General features: G+C 41.8%; 1 protein-coding gene across 8 annotated transcripts in view; it reads left to right on the forward strand.

Moving 5' to 3' along the window:
* suco (SUN domain containing ossification factor) overlaps positions 1-15,350 on the forward strand; it is a 54,163-nt gene that overhangs the window by 20,231 nt on the left and 18,582 nt on the right. For 5 of the 8 annotated variants that reach the window (XM_072682369.1, XM_072682378.1, XM_072682388.1 and 2 more), the window contains exons 2-14: positions 926-1,034; positions 2,686-2,802; positions 3,303-3,679; positions 4,356-4,472; positions 4,844-4,976; positions 6,241-6,346; positions 8,195-8,322; positions 8,987-9,054; positions 9,532-9,639; positions 10,759-10,864; positions 12,384-12,404; positions 12,717-12,772; positions 14,777-14,868. In XM_072682369.1, coding sequence (XP_072538470.1) covers positions 926-1,034; positions 2,686-2,802; positions 3,303-3,679; positions 4,356-4,472; positions 4,844-4,976; positions 6,241-6,346; positions 8,195-8,322; positions 8,987-9,054; positions 9,532-9,639; positions 10,759-10,864; positions 12,384-12,404; positions 12,717-12,772; positions 14,777-14,868 — 1,538 coding nt within the window. The remainder of the gene's footprint in view (positions 1-925; positions 1,035-2,685; positions 2,803-3,302; positions 3,680-4,355; positions 4,473-4,843; positions 4,977-6,240; positions 6,347-8,194; positions 8,323-8,986; positions 9,055-9,531; positions 9,640-10,758; positions 10,865-12,383; positions 12,405-12,716; positions 12,773-14,776; positions 14,869-15,350) is intronic. The other 3 variants (XM_072682397.1, XM_072682407.1, XM_072682415.1) reach the window with 2 other exon arrangements.

Consider the following 15,350-nt stretch of genomic DNA (forward strand, 5'->3'; position numbering starts at 1 on the left):
TCCTCCCAACACCCCTGATCCAACTAGTCAGCTAATTAATAATCCCTTCCTAAGTCAAAGGTAGTCTGAAACGCTAGTCTGGATTTTCACATGTAAGGGATAGTGAATAGGGCACAGTTTTGGACACAGCTTGCACTGCCATGCTACAGCAGGAAACCACTAAAAAGTACAGGAAGTACAGGGGGTCTTCAGGACCAGGGTTGTTTATCAAACCTCTTTGATCTCTATCACCAAATCAAAAATCTTCATGCTTTGCTGCTGAAAAAAGCCAATGGCTTAAAGCCCCAGGGAAGCTAAATTCGATGTTTTTGCTTTATATAAGGTAATCTTGCTAAATAACCAGTGATCCTTGTGATTTTGATTATCATGCATGCTACACCTCCCCCACAAGACACCTGAACACCTGTTTTAGACTTTGCCAACTGTTTCGCTTTGATTTGCCGGCAGCAATTTCTCAATTGGGTTCTCGTGCGCTGTTGGGTATTAGCTGTTTAATACCGTGAGTATTAAAAGAACATGGGGGCACGTACTAAAGGGACTCTCGGCTGTAATAACTGCTGGGACCAGAAAAGTCTTAATCCATCCTCTGAAGCACATGGCTTGCACGGGCCGTGAGAGTTCTTCTAGAGCTGAAAAAAAGCCTGTTGTAATCTGTGCCTCTCCATCTGGGAGCCTCTTGTTCAATTGTACAGTTCAAATTCCAGCATGCCTCACCCAACGGAGGCACCTGAAAGGAAATTGCCTCAAGGAGTCTCTGTTTATTTACCTTGAACTTGGTGTAACAGTGTATATGGGGGGGGGTGCTGTAGGAGGAGGTGGTCTGTAACTTGTTGGCCTGTTGACTGAGGAAAGCAGAATACCTGCTTTGTACTGGTTGCTGATATTTTGTTTATTAATACGTATCTCCCCTGTTTGTGTGTTGCAGGTCTCCTGGTCGTCATGTCCATTGTTCAGAACAGCCCTCTGCAGGCCCAGTACTCACTGCACAGGATAGTAGCCCTCACGCAACACAGGAGGAGGGGGCTAACGATGAGGTAAAGACCACAACCAGCAGCGGACGAAATCCGATCTTCTCAGTATCAAGGAACCTTGGGTTGGGCAGTCCTTACACTAACTAAAAGCTGCAGTTATAAATATAAATATTCAATAAAACCGCTATTTCTAGGGGTGTAGAGTGTTAAAAAGGTTAATAAGGTGCTGTCTCATTTTGCTCTCCTGCACTGCCCTTTGACTAAGGTCAAAAAACGTCCCAAGTTCCATCCGTCATGCAATGATCAGTCTGCTAACTCTAAATAAGAGCATGGTGGAGGTTATAGGTCACATTCCATTTAAAAGTGGGGGTAGGAAAAGATCACAAACGGGGGTTGCTCTCTAAGGGAAGGAGGGTTCATGTTTCTTGACATGCTCCATAGTTATGCAATAGCCCTTCATTGGAAGAAGTGGCTCCAGTTACACATCTACATCTTTTCTCAGGTTAATCTGTAAAGGTGTCCACAATAGGAGGCCACAGCACCCCCTGCCTCATATAGCTCTAGCACAAGCACCATATAGAGAGATGACATTGGTGCCATATAGACTTAACCTTGTGTCATGTGTTTTAAGGGTTGCTGTGGCCGCTTGCTCTTCATAGCTTTTCATTGAGTTAAAGTTCAGAAAAGTGGAATCAGCACTTATAATTGCTTGTGTTTTCAGAAGGAGTGTCAGTTCATGTGGCATGTTTGCAGGTCAAACCAAATCTATGTAGCAGCTATTTGCGCTTCAAAGACCATGTCTCTCTTTTGCCTCCTTAAACAAACACAAGCAACAAAGCAAGATCTGTCCAACTTAGCTTTACAGGTTGTGTGCTTTGGGCTGCAAAAGTTCACCAGAAGTTTTTTTTTTTTTTTTTTTTTTTTTTTTGAACAAACATCTTAAACCTCCTGTGCCAGTTTAAATCCTGTGGCATCACTTTTTTTTACATAATACAGTTAGAAATGTTTTGCTCTCTGTGAGCACTGTGGTTTATAATGCCAATATAGTGCCAATGCATGTGTGTGCAGCAAACATCTATATAATAATTAGGGGTAGGCATTTTAAGTATGTTTATTAGATAGATTTTACATACATTAAAAATCCAGAGCTTGATGAACTCCTGATCCGAACTGGTCAGGGGTGTAAAGAGACATTCAGAATATTATTTGCTTCACAACACTTGGTTTATGATTCTATATTTACACAATATATTGAAAAAGATTTACCATTTTTATTCAAACTGTTGTTATTGGATATTGTAGTTTATTGAATGTCCAGGTCCTTGATGCTGCCATGTCTGGAGGTCATGAAAAAAAATTTTTTGCTTAAGTCAGGCACCTTTACTGTGCATGGATAGTTGGTGTTATTTTTAGTAAAATACCTTTTACAGTTCAGGTGTAGTGTTATTCCTCTATTAGTTGGTTTCCGATAAATACTGTGCCTTGCTGGATGTCGGTTCTCTTCCTCGTAACTACCAAATTCAGAACTTCCATAGAAATGTTGATGAAAACTTTTGGCAAAAAGAACAGCAGTTCAATTCAGCTTTCCAGGAACTCTCTCCAAGTCCTCTTGACACAGGCAGTGTGTTTGCAATAGGCCGCTATCCTTGTGAAGCATTTCAGAGGAGCTGCAATCTGTGTGCCTATGCTGGTTCTAACAATTTTCCTCTTTCAGCAGGTTGAAGAGGAATGGGCTGCACAGTCATCGTACAGCGTGGGGCTGGAGACAGAAAGAGCTGCGCTAGAGGAGCAGCCTACACAAAATACCCTGTACGAAGACAAACACAAACAGGTAGTGTGTACATTTACGTTTGCATTCATGTTTTTGTTTGCATCATGTTATACAGATAGGTAAATGTACTGTTAGGAGCCTTAGCCGGAGGGCTCTTATTTGTGTAGCATTGGGTTCTTGCCCCTATTCTGCTGGATGCAGAGCAGCTGTTACTCGTTATACTATACTGATGAAAAAAATGTTTTTATATATATATATTTATATATATATTTTTTCAAATATTTGCAGTTTTTAGGAAAAGTATTCCTCCTCATGTTGTCTTTCCATGCATACAAAATTAAAGGGGGGGGGGCATATTCTTTACTTGCTTCTTTTACGAACCAATTTTTGGGGAAGCCCATCAGACCGTCAATATCTTTCCAGCTCCTATCAAACCCAAACTAAGCCTTTAAGAAAACCCAGCTGCTTTGTGACACTGTCTGGTGTCAAAATATTCAAATATTAAAACGTTTCAGTTATTGAATTGAGTAACTGACTTTTTCCAACTTTGTCTCGCATAGACTGTGAACATTATAGACGAGGAGAAGGAGGAGGAGGAAGAGGTGGCGGACGAGGTCCCCCCTGTCCCTGAACCAGGACCACTCCAGTCAGAGCCCCATCCCGATCCAGACCAGCAACTGCTAACCCAGGCACAACCCCACACATCAACACCATCATCACCCCTTCCCCTCCAGACCCAAGAAGGGGAGGTTGAACTCCCCCAGCCCTCGGCCACCCAGGACCAAGCTGCTGCTGTTACTGCTCCTCCTGCTTCTGATGATCCCCATGGAGTGCTGGAGGTGGACCCCAACCAAGAAGCCCCCCTCGCTGCTGCGCCCAAGAACGCCCCAGAACCAGCTTCTCCTACCTCACACACCCCACCTGAAAACCCCTCCAGGTAAGTACAGTCAGGCCTGGGTTTATTGCACTGAATTGGTCAATATATGAATTGTATCGACAAGTTATTTACTGGCTTGCTCATACAGATGGATGTCTTTCCAAATGTGTGCTTCCTGGCATCACTCATTTCATTCGTGTGTGAATGTTGTGCCGTTTTCAGCTCTCGTTTTCAGTTCTTTTGTTCATGTATTTGTGTTGCACATTCGCTCTTTCCGTATTTGGCCCATATCCGTGAGACTGAGAGAAACAGCAGCACTTTTCCAGTCTCTATGGATTTCTCAATGGACTTTGGCTGCCGGAGCTTTTTCAGCCACGTTCCAGTCTGTGAAGGGATTTCAGCTTGGCACTTGATTCCCTTGTGGCTTATGTTCTCCCTGGACTTCAGGACAGACAATGCCTGATAAAATGTGTTATTGCATTAGCCAGAGGCAAGGATTTGCATTCTTGTGCTGGCACTGTGATCAACTATCCAAGGCCAAGGCCAAAGCAGTCATCTGCAGGACTCTACCTGAGTTGCAGCGATACCTGGAAACTAAAAAGCCAATCTCCTCTATCTACCTGTCTCTCTCCCTCTCTCTCCCTCTCTCTCCCTCTCTCTCGCCCTCACACACTCTCTGTATCTATCTCTCTCTTCCCTCTCTCCTGGTAAATGGCGTATGATTTTATTCCCTCAGTGCACTAGAGGTTGCCAGTGCTGGTGCCCCAGTAAAGAACTCTAGTGCCAGTCAGTGTGAGGTGGGCTCCGTGGCCCTCTCCAACCAGCACCTTGCCTCTGACTCCACACTCAGCAGGTGAGTACTGAGGACCTGCCGGCTCACTGCCAGCTAACCAGCTCATTGCTTCGTAACAACCAGGTAACAACAGGGTGACTTGGTAACCTCTGAGTAATCAGGTTGCGGGGAAGTACTGGAAGCACATGTCTCGACCTTCTCTTCCAATCCTCCTTGTCATTTAGTCAATCATCTTTTTTTCTCCCCATAATGTCAGACTGTCAACACGAACATGTTGTCTTATCATTCAAAACCCTTTTGTTTGTTAGCTGCTCATCTCTTGCTCGCTCTCTCTCTCTCTCTCTCTCTCTCTCTCTCTCTCTCTCTCTCTCTCTCTCTCTCTCGTACCCCCAACCCCCACCCCTTCGTTCCCTGACTGTCCCTCTCTGCAGTGTGGTGGTGGAACCAGTGGAGAGTCTGGAGATGGGGACCAATTCTGACCCGTCTGTCTCTTTGGACTCAGCAGAGTCGGATCTTCCAGAGCTGGAGCAGGCGGCCACGTCACACCCTCCGGAGGACCAGCCGGTGAACATATTATTAGATCATGTGGTGTGGAATTAATCAGAAATTAGTTAGAGAGGGTTTGGAAGTTGTTATAAGCCAGCGTGTCTGTCCAGAACAGCTTTCCAGAGGAGGCAAATTCTTAGGCAGTGGTACTTCATCTCGAATTCCCTAGGTTGTGAGATTTCACTGCAGATCGGTTCAGAAATCCCAGCGTTTAACCTCTCTCTGCGCACCTTTTGCTACTTCATTGTTTAATGAGTGAGAAGGTCTGGGTGTCTCAGATTTCTGCAAGTGATACGGCCTCCTGGAGGGAACACCCGGCGGGCACACTCCGTTGACACAAACACACATACTCCCATTGTGCTATTAAACTGCATATGGGCTACCATGCACATGGGCATGAAAGTGAGGCCAAAACTCAAACCATACCCTTGAGTTTCAGACAGTCTATTACGCAGCTACAGAGACCGAGACAGAGAGATCATGCATGCGTGATAGAGACAGACACGTGAGGATGTTTGCGTATCAGAGAGAGAGAGACGAACAGGAAGAGAGAGCATGTGCATGTGACTGGGACAAAGAAAGCATGAGCAATAGACGGATATGAATTAAGAGAGAAAGAGAAAACGGGACACTGGATTTCTACATGATTGCAGGGGCCGAGAGGAAGAGGGAAGGGCTGTTTGTCATGCCTTTCACATCTGCTCAACACGGCCTTGATATGTTTCGTTTCAATGTCCGTACTCTGAGTCCCTGCTAAACCTCTGAAAGACAGAGGACAGTTAGAGGAGGATTCTATGGTTCAAAGGGTTCACAAATAGTGTGTTGGAAAAGGGGTTTAAAAGCTCTCCATTTGTGAAAGAGTTTACATGCATCAGAACATGGACAGATCATCACTTCTATGCAGATGAAACCCAGACAAGCTACTCTGTGCATTTCCACCGTGTGTGTGTCTGTGTGTGTGCTCTATTATAATAGGATTTAAGAGTTGCATTCTCCAGACTGGAAACTCTGAGCGCTCTTTCATAAAGTGCTTATGTAACGGTCTCCCTCACACCTCCCTGGGCATTGAGTCTCAGTGCAAATTAATACAAGGCTTTTTTAGTGGATTGGGGGGGTGGGCAGCAGCTGAGGGGTCGTGTGAAATTCACCAATGCTAAGATAGTCAGAGCTTTGTCAGTACACAGCAGCCTCTTGTGTTTCCAAAAGTGTTAACCTTCGTCAGTGTTGAATAAGGTTGGTATTCCTTCCTGAATGTCTTTCCTGAGTGTTGTCTGTTTTATAGGTGGTTGATCCTGAGGGAGGCACTTACCCCCGTGTACCTGGGGGTAAGGACATCCCTACCTTCGATGAGTGGAAGAAGAAAGTGATGGAAGTGGAGGAGAAGAAAAGTGAGTCCACCAAAAAAAACCTATACATGCACACTGGTTAGCCATAACAATAAAAACACTGATTATCTGGTTAGAAAGGCACGTGTTAGACAGATATACGTATTAGACAGCAAGTGAACAGTTGATTCTCGAAGTTGAGGTGTTGGTTGCTGGGATAATGGAGAAGTATAAGCATCTAAGCCATTTTGACAGGGGCCAAATTGTGACGTCTAGACGGCTGAGTCAGGACAACTTCAAACAGCACGTCTTGTGGGGTGATCCTAGCATGTGGTGGTCATTATCTGCCAAAAATGCTCAGAAGAAAGAAAGATGACCAGTGAATCAGTTCCGAAGACTTATTGAAATGATCCATAGTAGCCCCACTTACAGGACCTAAAGGATCTGCTGGTAACATCTCAGTGCCAGATGCCACAAGACTCCTTCAGAGGTCTTGTAAAATCCATGCCTCCATGGATTGTAGCTGTTTTCGGAGCACACACACTTCTCCATTTAAAAGCATTTGCATAGAAATGCACAAATACAGATGTCTTCAGAAATCAGGGTTTCCCGGTGTGCACGTGGGCACACATGCACATTTCCCTTTGGGACTGCCATTAACACAGCAAGCAGTGAAGCGGCAGCTGAGCCGGTTAGCTAGGACAGACCACTGCTTTGTCTAATGCATTTGACCAAACTTTTTTCTTCTTCTTTGTCAGTCTTTTTGAAATGTATCTTTCCCTTTCTTAATCTCAATCTCTCTTCATTTTTTTAAACCCTGCATTAATGCTTTTACTTCTGGTCTTACCCATTCACCACTTTTCTTCCCCCTGTGTCTTAGATTGTTAGCCATTTGTGGCTGTGGGCCCTCTTTTAGGAAGTGGAGCGTAAACCGTGAATGTTGCATAACCTCATATATACACGCTCTCTCACACACACACACACACACACACACACACACACACACACACACACAGAGCTTGCAATAATGGACTATCCCAGTCCACTGAAGCAGACAGAAGTCTACTCCTAGAGCCGTATGCAACACAATTGTGGTTTAACCCTTGCAAATGACTTCCACAGTATGTTCATAGCACTTGACTGGCCGCCTAGATGCCCAGCAATAGTCATTTGGTTAAAATAAACTACTAGTTTTGGGATGAACATGATTGACGCATTTCAGTTTGATGTTTTGTGCTGCATCATTCTTCAAGGTTTGGTGCACTTGGTTTTGTGTTCTATTGGCTAGGAGTGTCTGACCAAAAACAATCATCTAGAAGCAAAATGCAAAGCAAAGTCATGCTGTTTGATTCTGTCAGTTGTATAACATCACTTCACTTGATGCTGTAACAAAGTTTGTATTTCTTCAAGATTTTAATTGGCCTATAGCTGGTTTGGTCAGGTTCTAAAAACAATTAAAATAAAAAATAAAATAAAAAAAGGAACTGCAGGTCTACACTAAATTTCCTAAAATCTAGCTTTTTGGTCGGCAACTGTGACGGTAGAAGACTGAACAACTTTAAAGAGCCGTTCAATGAGCCACATTTCATACAGTACGTTACAACAGGTTACTTGTTGAGGAGCTATAATTGCATAGAAGAAATTTCTGATATTAAAACATGTAAAGCCAGGTTTACGAGTGAGTCTCTCGCTCTCTCTCAGGCTCTCTAGTCTCTCTGTTTAGTAACTACTCAGAGACTTATATGCTAGTTATGTAGCAGAGAGGAGACTGAGGTGAGGGCCCTCACACAGACCCTTAAACACCTGTACCTGTTTCCTGTTTGTGTTATGCATTTGTTCTGTTGGCTTTTCCAGTAATATTTCCCGCTGGATAAATAAACATCACTTGGAATTGAATTTCTCTTGTTTCAGGTCAGTCTCTACACACCTCATCGAATGGCAGTCCACACCCAGTCAAGAAGGTCCAGAAGAACTTTAAGAATAACTACGCCTCTGTGGAGTGTGGGGCCAAAATTCTCGCAGCCAACAGCGAGGCCAAGGTAGTGCATGTGCACACTGTTGAGAATATGATAATAAGCCTGTAGCTTTCTCTCCATGCAAAGAGCCTGAAAGTGAGGTTTCAGTGTTTAGCTCATTTGTGAGGTTTTAAGTTCCACAGTTCTGGCTCCCATCTCATCGTGACTGCCACGAGCCTTCGCTTAATCGTGCTTGTGTAATCATTCTCCTGATTGTGCAACCATTGCTTTCTCTGTCTGATGGTGTGAGGCTTCTAAGCCTTTAACAACAAATTGAATTTAACTTTCCTTTTTTAGTTGTTTTTTAAACCAGACCTAAAATAAAGCATGTAATTCTGTGTGATTATGGTAATGTGTAACAAGATGCGTGAGGAGAATTCAATTAAGACACAGTTCGAACACTTAATGGTATTACTTTAATGCAATTAAATGTGCATATAAGAGTGTAAGTGTGTGTCTGTGGAGCTGTCGGACTCTCTGTGCATACTCTCAAAAAGGTGGGAGGGGATTGGTTTTACTTAAAACCATGCCAACCATGCCTTTGGATGCTTAGACGGTTCCCTGCCTGGTCGCATTGGTGAAAGCGTAGCATAGCATCTCTCGTCGTTACGAGTCCTTTTCAATACTATGTAGAAACCCTATTTTCTTAAGAGTGTATGGGTTAATTAGTGTGTTCTTCTGTCTACAGAGCACTTCTGCCATCCTAATGGAGAACATGGATCTGTACATGCTAAACCCCTGCAGTAATAAGATCTGGTGAGTGACTTCTGCTCAGCCTCAGCACTGTGTGCGCATTTGGCTTCTGTAGCCATAGAGTAGGACTGCATGAGATGGAATCAAAATCAGTATATTGCAACTGCAGTACATCTCGTCATATATTAACACATGAATTTTTAGTAAAGACATGATTAATCCTTTAAAACCAGTTATAGCATAAATAAAAATACGTTTTTGAGACGCACATTTACAATTTTTTTTTAATTGGTCAAAAAGTCAAAAAATTCAGTGGCTATTATTTGATGGTCCAGACCTTAAAGGGTTAAATTGGTCTGAATAGTTTTAACCAAATATGTCACACAGATTCCTTAACTCTGAACCAGTGAAATTCTCATCTGGAGCTATAGTTGGTCAAGGCTTTTGAGATAAAAGTGACCCTGTGAAAGTTGTTCTCTCATTGTCTCTTCCCTTCCCCTCCCTCCCTTATCTGGCCCTCCCGTCCTCTCTGTGGCTCAGGTTCGTCATTGAGCTGTGTGAGCCGATCCAGGTGAAGCAGCTGGACATTGCAAACTTTGAGCTCTTCTCCTCCACGCCAAAAGACTTCCTGGTCTCCATTAGTGACAGGTATGCCAACGTCATTCCTCACCTGTAAAGCGCTGTTTAAGCTGAATTTGTCTCGTTCGGGTAGGTACAGTAATTTAGGTGATTTCCACACAGTTCCAACAACGGCAGCTGCAGGGTGTAAGTTTGATGCCGGTAATTTCAGATAGTACTGGGCAACTTTTCTGAGAATATTATCAGTATTTTGGAGAACACTGACCCACCAGTGTGTTGTATTTACAATTCTTAGTGCTGGTTAATTGGCTTTAGCTTGCCTGACCAGCGAATAGAACATTAATTCACGAAGGCAGTGTTGTTAACCACTATGCCACACCAGTTATTGCAGGTTCAGTGCCATGCAGGGTGTGAAATGTTGAATAAAAATGGTTTGTACTGGTAGTTTATGAAAGTTATAATGATGTAATCATAGTTCATGATATATATATTATTTTTATTTATTTATTTATTTATTATTATTTTTTTTTTCCTGATTTCCTGTTTGTTCTGTTTAGCTGTAATCACATTGTTTTATTGTTAGTCTTACAATTAGTGTTACATTCAGACTATAATGTTTTAGCACAGCCTATCTGTGTATATCAGTTTTGTGGCCGATATGATATCATTACTGTAATAAATTACATGACCGTGTACTTTTCTGAATGTATTGCATGTATCATCGGCACTTCCAGAACACTGAACAACCACATTTATAATGGAAAAAGACCAATTACTGCCAGTAAATGATAATTAATTAACAAATATTTCTTTATCCTCATCCTTTTTTAAACATGGCACTGCCAAATCTATCTCCGTCTGAATGAAATATTGTAACTAGGTTATTAGCACATTGTTGTGACTGATACCGATATTAAAACCTGTTTCAAAAAAAGTTTATAATCCATATAAAATAAATTATAGGACACAACGGTTGCTGCTGCTGCTCCTGTTTTCTTGCTAATGCTAGCTGCTTCATATTCTTTATATACATCAGTGGAATGACAAATTCTCACTGATGACTGATTAGATTAGTGGTATTGAAAGACCTTAGCTTTACTCCTTCATTTCTGTCATTAGTTACAATCTACTGCAGACCACTGCATGTAATAAGTCCTAAATGTCTTACTTCATGCTATTCCCTACCAGATATCCCACCAATAAATGGATCAAACTTGGCACGTTTCATGCCCGGGATGAACGCACAGTGCAGAGCTTTCCTTTGGACGAACAGCTGTACGCCAAATATGTGAAGGTAAGCCTCAGCAAGGGGTTTTAAATATGATAATAATTGTGTGGTATTTGACACCCTGCCTGCATTCCAAACAGCCTTGTTTGTGCGCTACTTTCCATGGTGACTGAATGGGAGGTAGAGAATAGGATGCTGTGAACAGAAGAGTCCCTTGAGACGTGCTGTTGTCTCGCCCTTCCCTGAGGACGTTGTCGTGATCGTGCGGTTTGCTCTGTCCATGACCTAAAAGCCCACATCGTTACAAGAGGTCACATGCATTCACAGTGGCCGCAGTGACCTTTCTGTGCGTTTGTGTGTACGAGAGAAAGAGACATTTGGTGGCTTCTGTGTATGCATGCATCTGGATGGCTACAGCAACAACCACCCCTTGCCAGGTTTCCTCCCTATGCTGTCATTGCATATTCCAACTACTTAACGCTTCCCTATCGTACTATGCCACCAGCGCTTGGTGGGTTAAGGCTGGTGGAAAGGGGGTGGGGGAGACCATCCTTCTCACTCAAAGAGAGTAAAGCTAGTTGTGCTTAATTGTGCTCTGTGTGTGGCATCACCAGGCATCTTCTGAAGATAGCGTCGACACTTAGATAGTTGTGCCAGTTGCAAAGAAAAAGAGAACAGTAATCTGCTTGGTCATTTCTCTCTCTCTCTCCCTCTCTTGCCTGTTGTATTTCCTGCCATGTTTGTGGGCTTTCCTCTTCACAAATTGATCTGGACTTTGTAGCTTTGTCTTTGACCCATTTGGCTTTCCATTCCTTGTTGAGATTCCTATTAAAGGAATAGTTTGGCCAAGCCAGTGCTTCTTTTGTTTACAGTAGGAGATTCTAGCTAAAGTTCCCAACAACTGTCACCAATCAAAACTGTCGAAATCTTCATTTATTTACTTCAGAAATCTACTGAAAAGCTAAGGTATTGATTGTCTTGGGCATGCATTTAAGGAGTTGAGATGGCCGGTTAAGCCCAGTGCTTGTTCATAATGGTAGCCTAGCATCTCTAATTCTAAGCTATAGACGCACACATTAGATATCAAACATATCTTGTGTAATCGACTGCGTCTGGAGTAAATGATAAATAACAGTCAAGAGAGTTTTCACCAAACCATTGCTTTAAAAGTTGTATGTGTGTGGGTGTGTGTTCTAATGTTTTCTTTAAGAACCAGTTATGAAATAGCAGTCTGACTTGCGTTAACCGACAATGTGGTCTTTGGGCTTCTGTCCTCCTTTGCCGTTGGATACTGTGTATCTCTTTAGACGTGTGACACAGCTGGGTTACATAATTCCTCTCTGCCTGTCTGCTTTGCCTTTCCTTTCCCATGCAGGTAATATTGCTCAGGTTTCACCCGAGCTCATATTCTTGTGTGAATACTGCAGCTAATAACGAATGAATGTTAAAGAATCAAGATGAAACGCTCGACTTGCTTGAGGCATGAAGCAAAGTCTCTTTTCTTTTTTTCTTTTTATTTTATTACTGAATTTCTTTTTCTTGTTTTTTCTCTCCTTCTCTCTCCTCTGCCTTTCTCTTGCATCAGATGTTCATCAAGTACATGAAGGTTAGCATCTCCTCTTGTAGATGTTTTGAATGCACAGTAATGGGGGGCTCCGGTGGCAGGGCCAAAGTAGACTAATGCATGGCGGTGGCACTCATTTGTAGACACACATACAAACACCTTTTTTTTTTGTTTGTTTTTTTTTTTTTTGTTTTCTCACTTATTGCACTTTCTGCAACACTAGAAAATTCACGCTTTTGCAAATACGTTTTTTTTTTTTTTTTTTTTTTTTTGTCGCCTGTGATGGGGAAGAGTAAATGTATACATAAATCTTTGGGTTTCTGTTTTGTCTGTTTTGTGTTTTTCTCTCTGTAGATTGAGCTGCTCTCCCATTTTGGATCCGAACATTTCTGCCCCCTTAGCCTGATCCGGTAAGTAAGAAGTTACACTGACTTTAATATGTTATCTAGGATTGCCACGAAATGTGGGTTTTGGAAAGAGCACGTATCATGGAAAATGGATTTTCCTCGCTCCTGTGGTTTACAAAAACTTATTGAAAAAGTTTGAAAACAAGCATGTGGTCCACATATGGAAATTAACTGACATTTTCTGTTTATGGGATGTCACAAGAATTAACATTTAGGCTCCATCCACACCTATCTGGCTTTTTTTTTTTTTTTTTTAAACTGATTACCTCCTTTGTGTCTTTAAAAGTATTCTTGTTCACAGAGACTAAAACACTTGCATAAGCATGAGCATTAAACTGCTTGTTTTTGATATATAAGTGGATGTGGTTTTACATAGAGAAGTGTGGTCTATGTTAAGAGAGCATCGTATTAAAAAGATGATGGTGGAAAATAGGCTTATTTCATGTCCCTGTCCTTCCCTTCCCTTTTACACTGTTTTACATGTTTTAAAAGTATTTTAAAAAGTTGGAGAGTCGAGTTCATTTATAATGTGAGTTTGCCTTGGCAGAACAGTTACTGTGGTTAGAGGCCTGTGAGGGGATTGAACCTCCTGCATACACACACACACACACTTCTTTATATCAAGCAATTCCTTTACATGCTGAGGGAGGGCAGCCATGGAAAACAGCCAGTGAAAGAGATGGAGAAAATACAAGCAGTGGCAATAGAAAATTTTTAAAACCTAAAGTTCTGTATTTCTGCATAAATTTGACCTGGTATTTAAATGTATTTATTTATTGAGCAGAATTATCCACCATTTTAATGTTTTATGTTTTTCCAGTGTTTCAGAATGGATATAATAATCACGTGTGAGGTTAGCAGGCTTTCTGGTCTTCACCACACAGGTTTATGAAATACCTGCCATACTTGATCATAGGTACCTGAGGCTCTTAGAAAGTGTTATTGAACCTCTTTCAGGCAGGAAACCGTTACAGTTGGCTTCTGCCGATTCACTGTGAGGCAGATGATGGAGAAATGGAAGAAATTCAGCTACACTCTCCCAGGATTGGTCATTAAGCAAAAATCTCTCCTAATAATAATAATAATAATAATACTGGCTAAAAATGCGTTCCAACATAAAAACCTTGTATCTGTTGTATCTGTGAACTAAAGCTTAACCATATTTGGGTCATGCAGCAAGACAATAACCCAAAGCACACAAGTAAGTCTACAAAAAAAATTGCTTACCACGTTGCATTTGAGTGATGTGGGGAGAAGGCTCCATCTAGAGAGAGAAAGAGAGCAAGGCCAATTGTGCTCTCTCTGGCCCTGGCTGCCGATGGCTAGCAGCATGAGTGCCAGAGAATTCTACTGGAGAACAAAGGTTCTAGTGTCACTGTATAACCAAAACTGTATAGCGATCCGTTGCATTTCCAAGCTCTCCTTAAGGAATCCCAGTATTTAAAGTTTTAGGGTAAACATTCCAAAACAACACCTCCTGAGTACTAATTACTGTCAATTTTAGTTTATTTTGATTACATGGTTTTTACAGGCAATGAACACACTAAATGCTAAGCTAAGTCATTAAGATATAATAACCCTTAAGAGGTTAATTGCACTTTCTTAAGCTCCTTACTGACCTTTTAAAACATCACTTTAAATTCCTCATTTTAGCTAAGGGTTATGATTGTGCAGCAGCTAGGGTGGCCCTATAAGTAAGCTCTCTGAACTCTGTAGGTCTTTAAGATAAGATATGTATAGAGTTCTGAGGCCCTGCTGCTGGTGACCTCAGCTGTTTATCAGACTGTAGCTATGTGTTGTGAGGCTAACCTTTGTTTATATAAGATAATATATGGAACACTGTGTAATTTCCACATTTATTTATTTATTAAACACCCTCTTGCTCTCTGTTTTGGCTGTCTACGCTATCTGTGTCCCCATCACTCTCTGTCCACGCTGTCTTTTCTCTCTTATCCTCTAACCTCTACTGCTATCTCATGTGTGTCTTATGTCTCTTCTTGCTCCTAGGGTGTTTGGCACTAGTATGGTGGAGGAATATGACGAGATTGCAGACTCGCAGTATCCCTCGGAAAGGGTTGAATACCTGGACGAGGATTATGGTACGACACACGACAATTTGTTTCATTGTTTTGCTGTGTGTGTCTATAGTAGGCAAAGGCCGCAAAAATGTTGTGTTGTGTGTAAACGCTGAATGCCAGATTTCAGTGTTGCACTCTGAAGTAGGTGATTCTAATGGCTGAAGACAATGTAATATGTTTTTAATACTGACTGTTTTGAGACTGACTGCCTCAATACATGGTCTTGCTTACAGTATCATGATATATTACAATATCTTAAATTATAACCCCTTTATTATGATGCACATTATATTGCCAAGTGCTTGCCAATATACAGCCCTCCTTGAAACCTCCTGAAAATGTCCTTAAAGATCTTTAGTGGTTGATTTTATAGTGTAACAAACAGACAGAAATAACATGGTTTACAATTGGTAAACAGGAAATTGCTATTCTATTTCCATCCTGTTTTCCATCTATTTATTCCCCCCGAATAATCTCTGCATACATGTTATAAGGTGAAGGTA

This window comes from Salminus brasiliensis, chromosome 1 (assembly GCF_030463535.1).
Source record: "Salminus brasiliensis chromosome 1, fSalBra1.hap2, whole genome shotgun sequence".
NCBI classification, from domain to species: domain Eukaryota; kingdom Metazoa; phylum Chordata; class Actinopteri; order Characiformes; family Bryconidae; genus Salminus; species Salminus brasiliensis.